A 17,111-nucleotide genomic window follows, 5' to 3' on the forward strand; every position below is an offset into this window, starting at 1 on the left:
CAGATCAATTAAATATGTAATTGCTATGAATAGCATGATGAATGGAGGTGGGCAACTCACTTGATTTTGAAGTCAAGAAGTGTTCATGAAGAGTCTTAGGATCCTTTCACACTACATCATCATCACACTATGATTCCACAACCTGAAGGCCCATCCTAAGAAAACAGGTTAAGAATCTGTTGCTGTGACAACTCATTATTAAAAAGAAGACTGTAATATCATGGGATCAGGTTAGTCAGTCAAATAAATTGTAGCTGTACCTTTTGCCTAAAACTTCAGTGTCTGAAAATGGGAAACAGAAATGTACTATCCTAGGGAAAACCTAGAGTTATTTGCAAACAAGTCAGTAACTGGAAAAGGGACACTATACTGAAATTTAAAGCAAATTTACATCCTACTGAGTTTTTATCAGCATGTTATTTCTAAGGGGGTCCACTCTTGTAAAATTTGCAGAATCATACATATATCAGAATAAGAAACGTTCATCCTAGCCCACAACCTGTGAGGATCCCTGCCATAGATGCAGGCAAAACATCAGGAGAGAATGCTTCTGGAACATGGCCATACAGCCTGGAAAACTTACAGCAACCTAGCGATTCCGGCCATGAAAGCCTTTGACAATATATCGTTCATTCAAGCTGATTGTTAGTTTAGTAAGACTCTTATCTTCCCTAAAACAATGGAGGTCATCTGAGGCAGCATCTACACTGCCATAAAATCCAGTTCAAAGCAAATAATCTGGATTCAGAAACTGGATGGCAGTGTAAATGGGGGCAAAGTCACGAGGGGGAATTGTGACAGGAACTCCACTTCTGCCTGTTGCAACAGAGAATGCTTATGGTTAAGAACACCTGTCAGCTTTGTCCTGAGTGACAAGCAGGCATGTAGCCGGGGGGGGGGGGGGCCTCGGGGGGCTTCACCCCCCCCCCGAAATTCTCATGGTGGTTCACGAAAAGGCCTTACTGGTGCATTATTTAAACTGTTATGTTTATTCATATCATGATCTGATCACCATACTCAATATATCCCATATGCATGGGGGTATTGGGGTAATGATACAAAAGGTTTGCTAGGCTAGACCCTCTTTCACTCAGACTCAGCCCCCCCGAAACTCAGCCCCCCCCGAAACCCCCCCTGAAATTTTTTTAGCCCCCCCCCCCGAAACGAAATCCTGGCTACGGGCCTGGTGACAAGTACATAGATATCTGGGTTGTTGTAGGTTTTTCCGGGCTATATGGCCATGTTCTGGAGGCAATTTTTCTCCTGATGTTTCACCTGCATCTATGGCAAGCATCCTCAGAGGTAGTGAGGTCGGTTGGAAGTAGGAAAAATGGGTTTATATATCTGTGGAATGACCAGGGTGAGACAAAGGACCCCTGTCTGCTGGGGCTAGCTGTGAATGTTTCAGCTGATCACCTTGATTAGCATTCAATGGCTTGGAAGGGCCTGGGGGGAATCTCTTGTTGAGAGTGATTTTATGTGCCTGTTTGTTTCCTCTCTGTTGTTTTGCTGTTGTAATTTTTGAGTTTTTTAATACTGGTAGCCAGATTTTGTTCATTTTCATGGTTTCTTCCTTTCTGTTGAAATTGTCCACATGCTTGTGGATTTCAATGGCTTCTCTGTGTAGTCTGACATGGTGGTTGTTGGTGTGGTCCAGCATTTCTGTGTTCTCAAATAATATGCTGTGTCCAGGTTGGTTCATCAGGTGCTCTGCTATGGCTGATTTCTCTGGTTGGAGTAGATTGCAGTGCCTTTCATGTTCCTTGATGCGTGTCTGGGCGCTGCGTTTGGTGGTCCCTATGTAGACTTGTCCACAGCTGCATGGTATACGGTAGACTCCTGCAGAGGTGAGAGGATCCCTCTTGTCCTTTGCTGAACGTAGCATTTGTTGGATGTTCTTGGTGGGTCTGTAAGTGGTTTGTATGTTGTGTTTCCTCATCAGTTTCCCTATGCGGTCAGTGGTTACCTTGCTGTATGGCAAGAACACTTTTCCTCTGGGTGGATCTTCATCTTTACTCTAGTGGCTTATTCTCGGTCTCGCAGCTCTTCTGATGTCTGAGGTGGAGTATCCTGTAGAACTGTAGAACCCAGTTTAGGTGGTTCAGTTCATCTTGGAGAAGGTGGGGTTCGCAGATTCTTTTTGCACGGTCTGCCAAGGCTTTAATGGTGCTTCTTTTTTGACTTGGGTGATGGTTGGAGTTTTTATGTAGACATCTATCCGTGTGTGTGGGTTTTCTGTAAATGGTGTGACCCAATTGTTGACATGGATATCGGTCAAAGTGTGAATTTCTATATTGACCACTTGTGACAGTGTAGAGGCAGATCAGCCCTGTGACCACCATTACCCAAATCTGGCTGAAAGTCTGAATTATTTTGGTCTCCTTGAAAGAGAGAAGGTAAGACACAAATACTTAAATGAATAAAGGCATTAAAAAATTCTGGCACAGTTGGAACGATTCCGAAATGGAAACAGAAGCACTGTCCCCACTGTGATTTTCCTGCTTCTTGGCAGGGGGTTGGACTGGATGGCCCACGAGGTCTCTTCCAATTCAATGCTTCTATGATTCATCCTGTGTTTCATGGCTTAGGAGGTCAAGGAACATGGGATGACAGCCCCCTTTCCCCTCCCTCATTTTGATGCATCTAGGCAGCCACACTAACAATCTTATCAGATGGGGCAATTTACCAAAAAAAAAAAAATATCAAAAAGAAAGAAAGAAAATCCTTACCTAAAGCTCTAAACACATGGGACTTATATGCAAAATTCCCATATGACCTTTCTAACCTTCCTAGGTATTGGAACAAAGATTGGCGGAGGAGTGGCTAAGTTTCTTGGGCTGGATCTTTGGAAAATACTACATTTATTTGAAAACCAAGTCACATTTTTGCATTATTTCTTTTCAAGAGCCAACTTTGTTTATCTGGGAGGACACAGAAGTTTGAAACTTAACAGAGGAGGTGATAGACTCAAAACATGAACACTGCAGGAGAGGTAAGTAAACAATTAATTTTAACATTGCTTTTGATATGTTTCATTTCAACCAGCAGCAAAGTAAAATGTGAGGGTAAATCTAAAACTTTCCAGAATGTTGTTTCTGAAGTGGCTGTTGTTTTTTGTGGGGCCTTTCCACACAGCCCTATATCCCAGAATATCAAGGCAGAAAATCCCACACTATCTGAGTGTGGAATCAGATAACCCAGTTCAAGGCAGATGTGGGATTTTCTGACTTGATATTCTGGGATATATGGCTGTGTGGAGGGGCCTGTGAACTATCTCAATTTGTTTTACCCTTTCTCTCAGGCTGATTCTATATTTCAGAAAGTAGAGGATGGACTAATTACGCTCTGTAGAAAGCAGAAACACATGGGAAAAAAAACCTTGCAGATATCAGAGGGTCCTTCCACACAGCCCTAAATCCCAGAATATCAAGGCAACCCCCCCCCCCCCCCCAACAATATCTGCTTTGAATTGGGTTATCTGAGTCCACAGTAAGATAATGTGGGATTTTCTGCCTTGATATCCTGGGAAATAGGGCTTAGGGCTGTATGGAAGGGCCCAGAGATCTGTTTAAAGCAGTGGTTCTCAACCTTCCTAATGCCACAACACCTTAATTCAGTTCCTCATGTTCTAGTGACCCCCAATCTTAAAATTATTTTTTTTGCTACTTCATAACTTTAATTTTACTATTGTTTTGAATCGCAATGTAAATATCTGAAATGCACAAATACCCAAATTTGAATGCTGGTGCGGTTGGGGGAGGATTGATTTTGTCATTTGGGAGTTGTAGTTGTTTGGATTTATAATTAACCTACAATCAAAGAGCAATCTGAACTTCACCAGCGATGGAACTGAATCAAACTTGGTACACAGAACTCCCATGACCAACAGAAAATACTGGAAAAGTTTGGTGGTCACTGACCTTGACTTTTGGAGTTGTAGTTCACCTACATCCAGAGAGCACTGTGGAGTCAGTATTTTGTAAGTAAAGTCATTATACATTGTTGTTGCAAGTTGGTTAAGAGCAGCATTCACTGAATCACCTTTAGACCCTCATCTTTATTACATGTACAGAAAAAATGGGCTGTATGCAGTCCTCTGTGTAATTTCCATGAGCCCCAGTAACCAATGCTGATGGTAAGGAATGCTGGAAGATGCTGGATGTGAGGTGGAGGCTTTTAGAGGCTTTTAAACAGAAGCTGTATGGTCATCTGTCAGGGGTGCTTTGAATGTGATTTTCCTGCTTCTTGGCAGGGGGGTTGGACTGGATGGCCCACAAGGTCTCTTCCAATTCAATTATTCTATGATTCTATGAAGATGTGGCCCAAACATTGCATGAGTGCCACCATTGCTCTATCTCTTTTTATTTTCACAGGTCATCAAATGCAAAGCAGCTGTAATCTGGGAACCCAAGAAACCATTTAGTATTGTGGAAATAGAAGTGGCACCACCAAAAGCACATGAAGTTCGTATAAAGGTAAAAGAGAAAAATCTAAAGCTGGATTACTGCTGATGAGCAGTACTATTTACTCATACCAAATTGGTTCTATCTTTGGGTATGGTCATCTGCCACAAGAGGTAGAGAACCGCTGTTCTCTGCAATCCTCCTTGAGTAATAACTGCAGACCATGAGTTTCCAGAATTAAATAGAGACATATGAGCATGCAGCAAATGGTAGGGGGAAAAAGCACAGAGCAAGATAGAGCATTGCAATATAGTGACAGTCTGAAAGTTTCCTGTATTATCACACTAGAGAAAAAATCCACTTAAAAATCCAGAATTCCCGCAGAATTCTGGGGTTTGTAGTTTAGGGAGGAGTCTTTAACAGCCTCACTACACTGCAAACCCCAGAATTCTGCAGGAGGCAGAAACTGGATTTTAAGTGGATTTTTTTTTTCTCTAGTGTGATGAAGTCGAGTATTATAAAGTTTCAAAACTCTCCAGTTGTGATATTGGGGTATATTTAAGCAATAAAGGGGTAACGCTTGTCCTCCTATTGCTTTCCAAAATACCTCCAAATATTATTCTGGTACCACATGATTCTCTAAAATTCAGTTCCCATGTCAGAGTAGGACAGTAAGAGCCAGAGTAAGAGCTATCACAACAGCAGGGCATTTCCAGTCACAGTAGCTGGTATTGAATGTGAAGCAATTGTCTACAGTGAAACATCTTTGACTTTTCTCCCCAGATCTTGGCTTCTGGGATCTGCCGTTCAGATGACCATGTATTGAGTGGTGAGATAAAAGTAACCTTCCCCGTTATTCTTGGTCATGAAGCAGTTGGTGTTGTGGAGAGTGTTGGGGAAGGAGTAACCCGTGTGAAGCCAGGTATAGAAAGCAAAAGAATGTAAACACAAACTCTTTATCATGCAAGACAATTTAAACTGTGAAAAAAGCCAATGTAATTCTAGAATGCATACTGTATAGCATCAAGATCAAGTGAAGTAGTATTGCATTTGTTCTGGGCAGACTTCACATGGAATACTGTATAGTTCCTTCACTGAGGAAATAAAGACATATAAAGCCAAAGAAGTGCTGAAACTGCAAGTTGCATGTATTATCTGTACAAAGAACAGAAGAATTCCTGAATTGTAGAACAGGCCAACGAAGAGAAGAAAGGGATCTAACGTTCTATATTTTGGGAAACAATGAGAAACATTCATAGTTTGCATCAGTCTTAATGGAGAAAAACCTATTTCATGATAACTCTTCCCATTTGGTGATGAATTGGTTGCATGACTGGCAATCCCTTCCTCAAAATTAACATAGCCCACTTTATTGATGATCTCAAGGGATAAGTAAACAGTACATTGCAATGTCATGATCAGCTCCAAGTCTCTTTTTATTTCTTTATAGCCATTGGGAAGTGCAAGTGCAACTCATTGTCATAGGTCTGATTTAACACTTTCTCAGCCCCATTTTCTGGGGGTAATCAAATCCAGCCTTGATCCTTTGGGCCCTTACAGGCAGGACCCATACCACAGGATCTGATGCCAGGTTTTCTGTTTATCCCAGATTATCTGGCAGTGGGGACTCATATAATTCAGTTTCATGCAGAAAACCTGGCATCAGATCCTGGGATATAGAGCTTGTCTGGAAGGGCTGCTTGAGTAGTGGTTTCCCAGCTTTGGTCTTCCAGTTGTTTTGGACTTCAGCTCCCATAATCCCGAGCCAGTTTACCAGCTGTGAGGAGTTATGGCAGCTGAAGTCCAAAATACTTGGAGGACCAAAGGTTGGGAACCATTGTTTTAGAGGACACATTTACTTAGGGCCCATTTACACAAACATGGTAAATATCTCATAGCTGCCTTGATCCTGAAATGGCATATGGCCCCTAACAGTGAAAGCACCTCTTTTAGGCTGTAATCTGGTATACCAAATTCACTTTATGTCCTGCAATTTGGAAAGCAATACAATTTCAGTGTGGCATGCCACAGATAACTGTGTTGATAATGGTGGCACGGATATACCCCCAGAAGAGGGAAATATAAGAGAGGCTTTTAAAAAGTTTCACCAATATTACAGCACTCAGTGGATTCCTTATGGTCATACTTAGAGGAAATTGAGAGATGGGAGGTTATCATCAACATTTGATGTGGTTTGGTGTTCGTGATGTTTTATATGATCATGCTGCTATCATGGTTAGTTGAGACAAATTGGCTGGGTAATGGAAGAAGGCAAAGAAAAATTGCAACACAAATGCTCAAGAAGAAGAGCAATTGCACTCCAAGGAAAGATTACAATGTTTAGAAACTCCTTCGTTCTGAAAAAAAGGTAAGTTATTTAAGGTCTAAAGAAAGTGAGAAGGGAGATAAGTTTTTTCTTTTTTCGCAATACTTGATGTCTGGACCATCCTTTGAATATAGACGGTAGGAAAATAAGGTCTGAAAAAAAGGAGTTAGTACTTCCCAAAATGCACAGTATGATATAAATCCATTAAAAAAATTGCAATGTTATTGAACCTTTCTTTCATTTCCTTCTTATGCTGCAATGCAACTATTTCTTTGAAAGCAGATAACCTGTGGGATTCTGTACTACAAGGTATTAGTAGTACAGAATCTCAAAGGTTATCTACTGGAATGGCTTTGTATGGGAATTAGACAAATGAATGGAGAAGGTCACTCCCAGTTCAGAAACACAAGCTTTCAGCAGATTCAGATAGCTCTCTTTCCCCTTTATGGCTCATGTTCCTTCCCACATATCTGCTTATTATACCAAGCCATTAATTCCCAGCTGGGTACACATTCCATTATCTAGTATTACAAAGCATATGCAAAAAGGGAGCATTACAATGCATATGCTAGCATAGTATGACTTACGATCCTGCCCGTGATTACATATTATATTGTATATCAGAGGTACTTGTTGTCAAATGCTAGTTGCTGGTAAACAATGATAGACAGATATTGTCCTATCAATGTTGTCCTATCAATGGGCTTCTCTGTGGGACTAGAAATCTGCACTGGATGGGTCCTTCTTCTGTTTAGTATATTTATGATCTCATGTCAACACACTGTAATCAGTTCCACTCAGATAGGTATCGAGTTCTAAAAATGATGAACATAGCTTAATGTATTAATTCTCAGTTAGGTATACTCATTGCTGGAGAAATCTTTGGATTTTCCATATGTCCACTAGCTGGAGTCTTCAGAAAGCTTAATGATACTCTTTGTATAGTTCTTAGGAGACAAAGGGTGTAGCTACACTGTAGAATTAATAAAGTCTGATATCACTTTAATTGTCAGGACTCAATGCCATGGAATTCTGGGATGTATAGTTTGGCAGGCATCAACTTATTTATTTCGTATCAAAAGCATTGCATAAATTAGTATAAAACTCATAAAAATAGAAGGTGCGCAGGCGGCTAAATATCTTTTGACCAAAAACAGGCAACAGCAACGGCATTCTCTGTAGCTTCCAACAATTCCTCCTCTGTACATGAGGCAGGGCACAGTGGACAAGCATATAGATGTGGAGTTGTCTGTTCTGTTCCACAGTCACACAAGGTTTGGGATTCTTTTAGGTAGGGCCATTTTGCCAGGTTGACTTTTGATCTGCCCACTCCGCTTCTGAGTCTATTCAGGGACTTCCAAGTTGCCTATTCATAGTTTGCCCCTGGAGGAAGACCCTTGCGAAAGGGCATCCAATTGGGATTTCCTGGTTTGGCTGCCCAGAGGATACCCTTGCTGTTGGTGGGGGGGATGCTAAGAGGAGTGGTAGTTCTCATAAAGCTTTTCCTTGATTTGAGTCTGCTGGGAGGAGGCTGGTAGCCATGTAGTGGGTGGCTTTCAGTGTTCAACCTTATTTCTCTCACATTTAGCAGCAACTTCCCATCGCACATTGGGGAGGGGGGGGGGGGAATGCCAGCTAGCTTGTTTATCAGCAGGTGTAGATTTGAGATATCCTGTGATTATTCTGCATGTTTCATTCAATGCTACGTTCACCTGTTTTGCATGGGCAGACTTATGCCAAACAGGACAGGCATACCCGGCAGTTGAGTATCTTCGAAGGTGGTTATCTTGGAAGTAGCTGGAGAGATCTTTCAAGACATTAGTAAGCTGGATTTCAACCGTTTCGAAGTCTTTTGCTTGTATTGTTAGGCCAAGATCATCAGCATATATAAAGCTCTTTGTGAGTGGTAGTTGTGGCTGATCGTTTGTAAAGATATTACACAAGGTTGGTGCAAGAACGCTGCCTTGGAGTAAGCCATTCTTTTGCCTCCTCCATCTAGTAGATGTAGGCACCACTGAGGAAGCTAAAAAGCTAAAAAGCTGTAAAACAGTGGTTCCCAACCTTTTTTTGACCAGGGACCACTCTCCAACATTAGTACCAAAAGTGTTATGAATAAGTTTTTGGTCAACTTTAGGTTCAGTTTGGTTATTTGGGGTGCTGATTCAAAAAGTTTCTGATACAGAACATATGCCATCCAGTAGTCACCATCTGTTTGCCCACAGAAAACCATATTTAATAATCTAGAGCTGATGTGGTCTATCCAATGCAATTTTCTGAATCAGCACCCCAAATAACCCAGGAACAGGCTTAAAAACGAAGCGCCCCTGCTTTCAGACGCCACATGGAACAGCTCCACTCAGTGAGGAGGAGAAGCAGCAGTCAGGAGGCTTGTTGTCATGCCTTTTGTGAGTAGTCAGCCTCTCTCCTCTCAACATCCTCATTGCCTCGGCACTGTAAAGGGTTTCACGAGACCAGTTGCTCTCATTACAGTGGTGTAGTAATGTTGAGGCTGCAGACCATATTTTAGTTCTTGGGGACCACTACTGGTCCACGGACCACAGGTTGGGAACCACTGATCTAAAACTATAACACTCATGATTCTGTAGCATTGAGCAATGACAGCTAAAATGGTGTCAAATTGCATTAATTCTAGAGTATAGATAGAATCAAAATTCAGTTCTTGTTGGAAAGGCTATTCTAGGAAGTATCTCTCTAGCCATCTATGTCAAGTTCTGGATGTGTGTGTGTGTTTCTTTGTTCCACAAAGTCTCCTAGATGAATTGATGGATCTGGACTAAATATGGTACTCAAATCCTTCATTATTAAATTTAAAATTCTGGCATGGTTTGAAATAAAGTATATTTTCCTTTTTCCAGGGCACCCAACACTAGAAGATATATATGTCTGCCCTCAGATACAACCACAAGAGGGTGGTACCTAGATAGAAAGGCTATCACACATTGCCGGCCCATGAGTTCACACTGCAGCACTCAGATGCAACTAGCAGAGGGCAGTATATAGATATAAAAGTCTACCTCAGATGAAGAGGTGTTGGCATGGAGAGATTTTTTTTAATAAAACTGTTGCTTATGCACCCAGTTGCAAAGTATGCATTCTTTAATGGCACCACTCATAAAGTTGTAAAGCTAACAATCTATATTTCTTATAAATCTCATTAGAAAAGGTGAAACCACGCAATGCTGGGTATATATGCTACTCAGTAAAAATGAGGGTTTTTTTTCTGTTATGAGAAATCTCATTTTTTGTAATAGTTTAGACAGGCTGTTAGTTAAGGACCACCTGTGCAATTGCTCAGTCTTGAACTTCCAAGCTCTCCTTTTTGTAATTCACAGGAGACAAAGTCATCCCATTGTTTATCCCACAATGTGAGGAATGCCGTCCTTGCATTCATCCCAGAGGTAACCTGTGTAAGTTTAATGGGTAAGTTACTCTTATTATTTGTAGCAATAAATGCCAGGAGGACCATCTGAAAAAATCTGAAGCTCACCAAGCGACGACCTTCTTATTCCAGCAGACTTTTCAGAACTGATTGTTTCACAAGAAAGGAGTCTTTACTAGTGTGTGGTGATGCATCATTTCTCTGATTTTAAATCACCATTTTAAATTGTTTTATTTCTATAGATTGTTTAATACTATTTTAAAAGTATTTTAATAGATAATGATACTGGGGGGAAAGGAAGGAAAAGGGAAGAGGGGCTGACCAAGGGCAAGATGGATGGACGGTATCCTTCAAGTGATTGGCTTGACCTTGAAGGAGTTGGGGTGGGGGTGGAGATGGCCGACAGGGAGCTTTGGTGTGGGCTGATCCATGAGGTCACAAAGAGTCGGAAGCGACTGAATGGGTTTTAACTTATAATTGTGTGTATTCTGCAATCCACCGTGAATTCTAAGCTTGGGGAAAGAGGTGGTAGTGTATATTAAACAGTAGAATAGTTCTATACTCATTCTTGTCTGGTGAAAACCACATCTCCAGACCTCACAACCTCTGAGGATGCCTGCCATAGATGCAGGCGAAACATCAGGAGAGAATGCTACTGGAACAGCCTGAAAAACTTACAGCAACCCAGTGATTCTGGCCATGAAGGATTTCAACAATACACATCTCCCTAATTTCTCCTTCTGTATTTTACAGCTTGGGAACATTTGCTGGACTTATGCCTGATGGAACCAGCAGATTCTCTTGCAAAGGGGAGCTAGTTCACAATTTCATCAGCACCAGCACCTTCACTGAATATACTGTAGTACATGAGTCCTCAGTAGCCAAAATTGATGCTGCAGCTCCTCCTGAGAAAGTGTGCCTGATTGGCTGTGGATTTTCCACTGGTTATGGCGCTGTCATAAATTCTGCAAAGGTAAGGATCACTAAAACAACTTTAGGATAACAAAACTAATTTACTGACACAATATGCAACCTTGCTAGTGAATTGTGATGATACACAATGAAGACACTATGCAAGATATCTAACAAGGGCTTTAATTGCAAAGTAGGGCACATTGTATTACGAGGTACATTGTACATCAGGCCATTTCTGCTGATTGGCACACTTTCCAGGGCATCTTGGAATGCACAGAGGTGGCTAAATTGCACAGTTATCACACAATCCCATGCACCATCTCCACTCAACGAAGCCATCAGGGGCTACTGATGAGCAAAACACATATCTTGTGTGGGGAGATTGGGTGGTTCTGTGGTGTCATCCTTACTTAGGTGATCCCTAAGTCCAGCAGAGTTGATGGTGGAGGAGCATCACTTCAATGCTGGTGGTCTTTGCTTCCTCCAGCACACTAACATTTGTATGCCTGTCTTCCCAAAAGATTTGCAGGATTTTTCAGAGGCAGCACTGATGGAATTGTTCCAGGAGTTGTGTATAATGTCTGTAGACAGTCCACATTTCTTAGGCTTCTGTGGTGGCATCCAATATGCTCCTCTTGCCGTAGTTTTTAAAATTATTTTTCACCTGACACTTTGTAATTGTGAAGTGTCTGCAAAAAAATTTAAATAAAAAAGGAGGGGAAGTAAGAAGCCAGAGTTATGCCACTCATCCAGAAATGACATGACAGTAAGTTGCCGCTATCCCAGATAATGAGACTGTTCAGGACAGAGGAAAGTATGCACTAATGTTCCTAATCCATTACGATTATTACACTATGGCCGCATTGCTGGCTGTGGTAACACAATCATCCCAATGGTTTAATTCTGTCCCCTAAGAATATCAATGTTTCCAATGCTACAATTAAGTTTTGAGCAATCATAATCAGTTTACTTGTACCAAGATACATAGCCATAGTGCACGGGGGGGGGGGGGGGGGGGATAAAGAAACAATAGAGTTGAGAGGCATCTTATGAATTGCATGCTGTACTTATTTGTGCATTGGTTAAAATGTTTAATTGTATAAATACTCTCAGTCCCAAGATCATTATTTTGATATAGGTGGAACCTGGCTCTACCTGTGCCATTTTTGGACTGGGAGGAGTTGGTCTCTCAGCAGTGATGGGTTGCAAAGCAGCTGGAGCATCACGAATCATTGGAGTTAACAGAAGCAAGGAGAAGTTTCCTAAAGCGAAAGAGTTGGGAGCCACTGAGTGTGTCAGCCCTCTGGATTTTGAGAAGCCCATCAATGAAGTGCTGTTTGACATGACGGATGGAGCTGGCGTCGACTATTCATTTGAAGCCATTGGGCATACCGACACTATGGTATACATATGAAATTGTAGAATATTTTTCCTTCCGCTCTCCAATATTTTGCTCCAATAATTACCATTTTTCCAGTAGGGAAAGGGCGGGCAGCTGCATGAGGACTATGGCCTATTCCAGACCACCAACATTGTCTATATCCCTCTCAAAATGATCACAGAATGTATTATTTATTTATTTATTGGGAGCATTTCTATTCCGTCCTTCTCATCTTCGAAGAGGGACTCAGGGCAGCTACCAAAAAACACCATTTGGTGCCGAACAATAAAAAGCATAAAATACAGTTAGCACAAAATAATACAATTAAAAATATACATTAAAACAGTTCGCCATTTCTTGTCGTCTTCCAAGTCAATCCATGGCCATCCACTAAAAACAATCTTACCATTAAAACACTCTATTCTGCAAATGCTTGATCCCATAACCAGGATTTGAACTTCTTCCGGAAGGTCATGAGGGAGGGGGCAAATCTGATCTCATTTGGGAGGGAGTTCCATAGGTGAGGAGTCTCCACCGAGAAGGCCCTATCTCTTGTTCCTACCAAATGTGACTGCGATGGTGGTGGGACCGAGAGCAGGGCCTCTCCAGATGATCTTAAGGTCCTTGGGGGTTCATAGAGGGACATAATTCTACAGTGTTGATGTACCCTAACAGTAGATGTTGGGTTTTCTTCCATGCATGTCCTTAAAGTTGTTTATATCATAACCCAAGAGGTTATCAATGTAGTTTGATTTGGATATTTTTTTTGCAAGTTGATCAATAGTACAGTAAGTTCTGATACTTCAATGCAGTAATGGTGTGTCATGTTTGGCACAACAATTATTTTCCATGACTTGATGTGAATGTGTGACTTTGAATCTCTTTTAGGCTGCTGCCTTGGCTTCATGCAACAGGAACTATGGTGTTAGTGTGATGGTGGGATTTGCGCCTGCATTATCTGAGATTGCTTTCTCCCCAGCACTTCTCTTCACTGGCCGCACTTGGAAAGGATCTTTATTTGGAGGTATGGTCTAAATTCCAGTGCCCACCCCTCTTTTATTGGAAATCTAGGCTTAATCTAAGTACCATAGAACAGTTAGCAGAAAATGAGTGGGGAAGATGAGTATTTGATACTAGAGTTGCACTAAATTTTGAATAAACTCGGCACCTATGAATATACTCTAGCTGTGCTCATCTTCACTTCTATAGACTTTGCTGGACTACAAAACCTATTCACCTTGGCTAGCATGGTCAATATTAGACTGCTAATCTTGTTCAATACTGGCTCCAGCTAAGAATTTTTGGGACTGAAAGACCTTTAACGTTCATGTTCAAAGCTGTTTAAATTGATTCTTAGTTCTTGACCACACATTCTCTTGTTTGCAGGCTGGAAAAGCAAAGATGCTGTTCCTAAATTGGTTTCAGAATTCATGCAGAAAAAGTTTACTCTGGATCCACTCATTACACACACTATGCCCTTTGAGAAAATCAATGAAGGGTTTGAACTGCTCCGGGCAGGAAAAAGGTAAAATTTTCTCCCCTATGAACAGCTCCCTTTTGCTCTGATACAAAGAGTAAATGTGATCCAAAAGGCAGGAAAAGGACTGCACCTGTAAAATAGATTTAATTGCCCAAAGCCTTAGTCATTTGTTAACCTATTGCACTTCCTTTAGCGGAAGAGCAGGACAGAATCTAATAATAATAATAATAATAATAATAATAATAATAATTATTATTATTATTATTATTTATTCGTGTCAGTAGTGACTTGAGAAACTGCAAGTTGCTTCTGGTGTGAGATAATTGACTGTCTGCAAGGACGTTGCCCAGGGGACATCCGAATGTTTTGATGTTTTACCATCCTTGTGCGAGGCTTCTCTCATGTCCCCGCACGGGGAGCTAGAGCTCATTCGTGCTCTCCCTGGATTTGAATCTCCAACCTGTTGGTCTTCAGTCCTGCTGGCACAAAGGTTTAACCCATTGCGCCACTGGGAACTCCTCAATAATAATAATAATAATAATAATAATAATAATAATAATAATAATACACTTTATTTATATTCCACATTATCTCCCCAGAGCGACTCAGAGCGGATTACAATGTACATATATGATGCAAACATTCAATGCCTTTTATGCACAGTGAACAATTACATACAACACAGACAAAGGTAGAGGCTTTCCCCTTTTTCTATTTCCGGCATCTGGAGGTAATATTGAACTCTGGCCATGGGGAGGTGCTCTTGTTCCATTTTTCATGCCGAAGAGCCTGTTGTCCATAGACATCTCAGATTGTGTTGTTGTCATGTCTGCATATCTGCATGGGGCAATCTTTTACTTTCCTGCTGAAGTGGTACCTATTGATCTACTCACATTGCATGCTTTCGAACTGCTAAGTTGGCACAACTAGGGCTTACAGTCAGGAGCTCACCCTGACTTGTGGTTTCGAACTGCCAACCTGATTTCCTGCAGTGAGTGGTTTAACCCGCTGTACTACCGCGTCCCCTATGTGCATTTAATTATTTGTTTCATTTAGATGATGCATTTCTTCTTGAATGAAACCCTCCAAGGAGAGCAAATGAAAATCATTTACAGTAATATTTAAAACTAATCAAAATCACTTCATAAAACATTTTAAAATCCAGAAATAAATAAATGTTTAATAAAATATCACCAATAAAATAAAAAAGCAACCCAAAATTACTGTTTCTAGAGGCATAAAGAGATTATTTGTGAGGTTATGTGCAGTTGTGGGTTTGAGCATGTGTCGTCTGGAAGTGAAGAGTGGTTTCTCTGTAGGAAAAAGAGTACTTATGTGCAAAAAGCCTCACCTGTTTACAGAAGCATTCACAATTTTTGTACAAATAGTGTGTGTGTGTGTGTGTGTGTGAACAAACCCTACAATTCTTGCACACAATTTCTAGAAACGAGGGCTGGAATCCTGTATAACATTTACAAATCTGTAACTGGAGTTATGCACTTATGACTATTATATATTTATGGGCCTTATGTTGCCACTAGTTTAGGAGCCATCTAGGACTGTGGAAGACCCATAACTGTGATGCCCACACATAAATAATTTTTTCTGGCCATTTTATTTATTTAGCATTAAAAAGTGTATTTCCAAATAGTTTTTTACGCTAGTGTTTCAGGGTATATAAATACTCAGCCAAAATTGTGCAGAAATAGTATTCTTCTACTGCAATGGGAAGAAAACTACAAAAATGCACTTTCAGGTGTGGAAATAAAGGTTTACATCCCAAGTTGATGAGGAAATGATAAAAAGCCACGGCAGTGAAGCCAGTAGAAAGCAGTAGAAAGCCAATGCAATGAAATGGGATGGAGAGGCATCAGGAACCTGGGATAATTTTTGAAGCTGGGGAACTTAGATCTTTATGAGATTCAGGAGTTATTTGCTTGCTTTTGGAGGCACAAAGATGTGGGATGAAAAAGAAAGGAATACAGGAAGGAAGCTGTTGACAAAGAGAGAAAAACAAAGGAGAAAGGGAAAAACAGATGTTTAAAAGGGAATTGATGAAAGGGGAATGTCTAAATCTGCACAGAACCTCACCACAAAAGCTCTTTGCCAAATTATATTAACCCTCGTATGCAGACCTGTCCATCATCATACTTAAACTGTTTTTTAAAAATATTTCAGTATTCGCAGTGTTCTGATATTTTGAAGACCCCAGTGGTGAAGAAAGTTCAAGACAGAGATCTTTGTCAGCTATGTGCTTTTGTGAACATCTGTGGAAAGGACTGGATCCTGCGATGTTGCCAGCACCAATGATATCAGATCAGCTAGTCTGACACCACGATAATTGCATCCTTTGCTGTGGTTACAGAAATAAAAAAGTTGAAATAAAATTCAGCCTTTTCATGTGCTTCCTATGACAACCTCTATCACACAGCTGCTGGCTTTGTGCGACTGCAAACCCTCGGCAACACAAAACCAGATTTCTGTCAGAATTTGTAAAAATACATTGCATATTAAAATGGCAAAAGACTGAGTCACTCTGGCCTAGCCACATGTTAGAGTGCTGTGTCACCATGACCAGGCAAGTGACTGATACAATGTGGGAGGGTATAACAAAAGCCAGTGGCTTTCGTATGTTTAGTGACGAGGCAATCCAGTTGATGGATGATGTGACTTGCAGTAGAAAGTTAGAAAGTGTATATTTTGTACAGCTGTATATAACTTCTGCAACTTTTGAAGGTAAAGCCTTTGTGCATTTGGAAAGAACAACAGTGTTTGATATCTGTGTTGTTCTGCAGTCATCTCCTACACTACACAAAGGGGTGCTTGGATCCTGTCTGGATTTCCGCATGGAGATGCTTTCCAGCATTCTGCTAAGGTATTAGAATAACCTGACAATTTCCAGGTGTATGACATAATAATAGTGAGATAGGAATAGTCACCGGCTTCTGAGTGAGTTACCACCTCTGTGCAATAAAGTATTTAGTGTAAATCCAGTCATGTTTATTATTTATCAGATTCCTCAAGCACTGTCCATTAAAATATAGATTATTTAATTGTAAGCTTTTAAACAGTCTTCTAAAAAGTTGTCAAAGGCTTTCATGGCTGGAATAACTGGGTTGTTGTGAGTTTTCTGGGCTGTATAGCCATGTTCCAGAAGCATCATCCTGACGTTTCGCCCACATCTATGCCATAGATGTGGGCAAAAC

General features: G+C 40.8%; 1 protein-coding gene across 1 annotated transcript; it reads left to right on the forward strand.

Annotated features, from left to right (window-relative positions):
* The first annotated feature begins 2,974 nt into the window (after window positions 1-2,974).
* On the forward strand, window positions 2,975-16,245 carry LOC132775492 (alcohol dehydrogenase 1B-like). The gene is made up of 9 exons (XM_060776214.2): window positions 2,975-2,992; window positions 4,374-4,475; window positions 5,187-5,325; window positions 10,083-10,170; window positions 10,883-11,102; window positions 12,183-12,446; window positions 13,314-13,449; window positions 13,812-13,950; window positions 16,084-16,245. The coding sequence occupies exons 1-9, from the start codon at window positions 2,975-2,977 to the stop codon at window positions 16,106-16,108; spliced, it is 1,131 nt and encodes a 376-aa protein (XP_060632197.2). The 3' UTR covers window positions 16,109-16,245.
* The last annotated feature ends 866 nt before the right edge of the window (window positions 16,246-17,111 follow it).

This window comes from Anolis sagrei, chromosome 5 (genome assembly GCF_037176765.1).
Source record: "Anolis sagrei isolate rAnoSag1 chromosome 5, rAnoSag1.mat, whole genome shotgun sequence".
Classification (NCBI taxonomy): domain Eukaryota; kingdom Metazoa; phylum Chordata; class Lepidosauria; order Squamata; family Dactyloidae; genus Anolis; species Anolis sagrei.

What these genes read in the sequence shown, in the direction of transcription:
- LOC132775492 (XM_060776214.2), top strand. An exon ending in AACCTGTGTAAGTTTAATGG is followed by an intron (nt 10,171 to 10,882) that starts GTAAGTTACTCT and finishes TGTATTTTACAG; the next exon opens with CTTGGGAACATTTGCTGGAC. An exon ending in GAAAGGATCTTTATTTGGAG is followed by an intron (nt 13,450 to 13,811) that starts GTATGGTCTAAA and finishes TCTTGTTTGCAG; the next exon opens with GCTGGAAAAGCAAAGATGCT.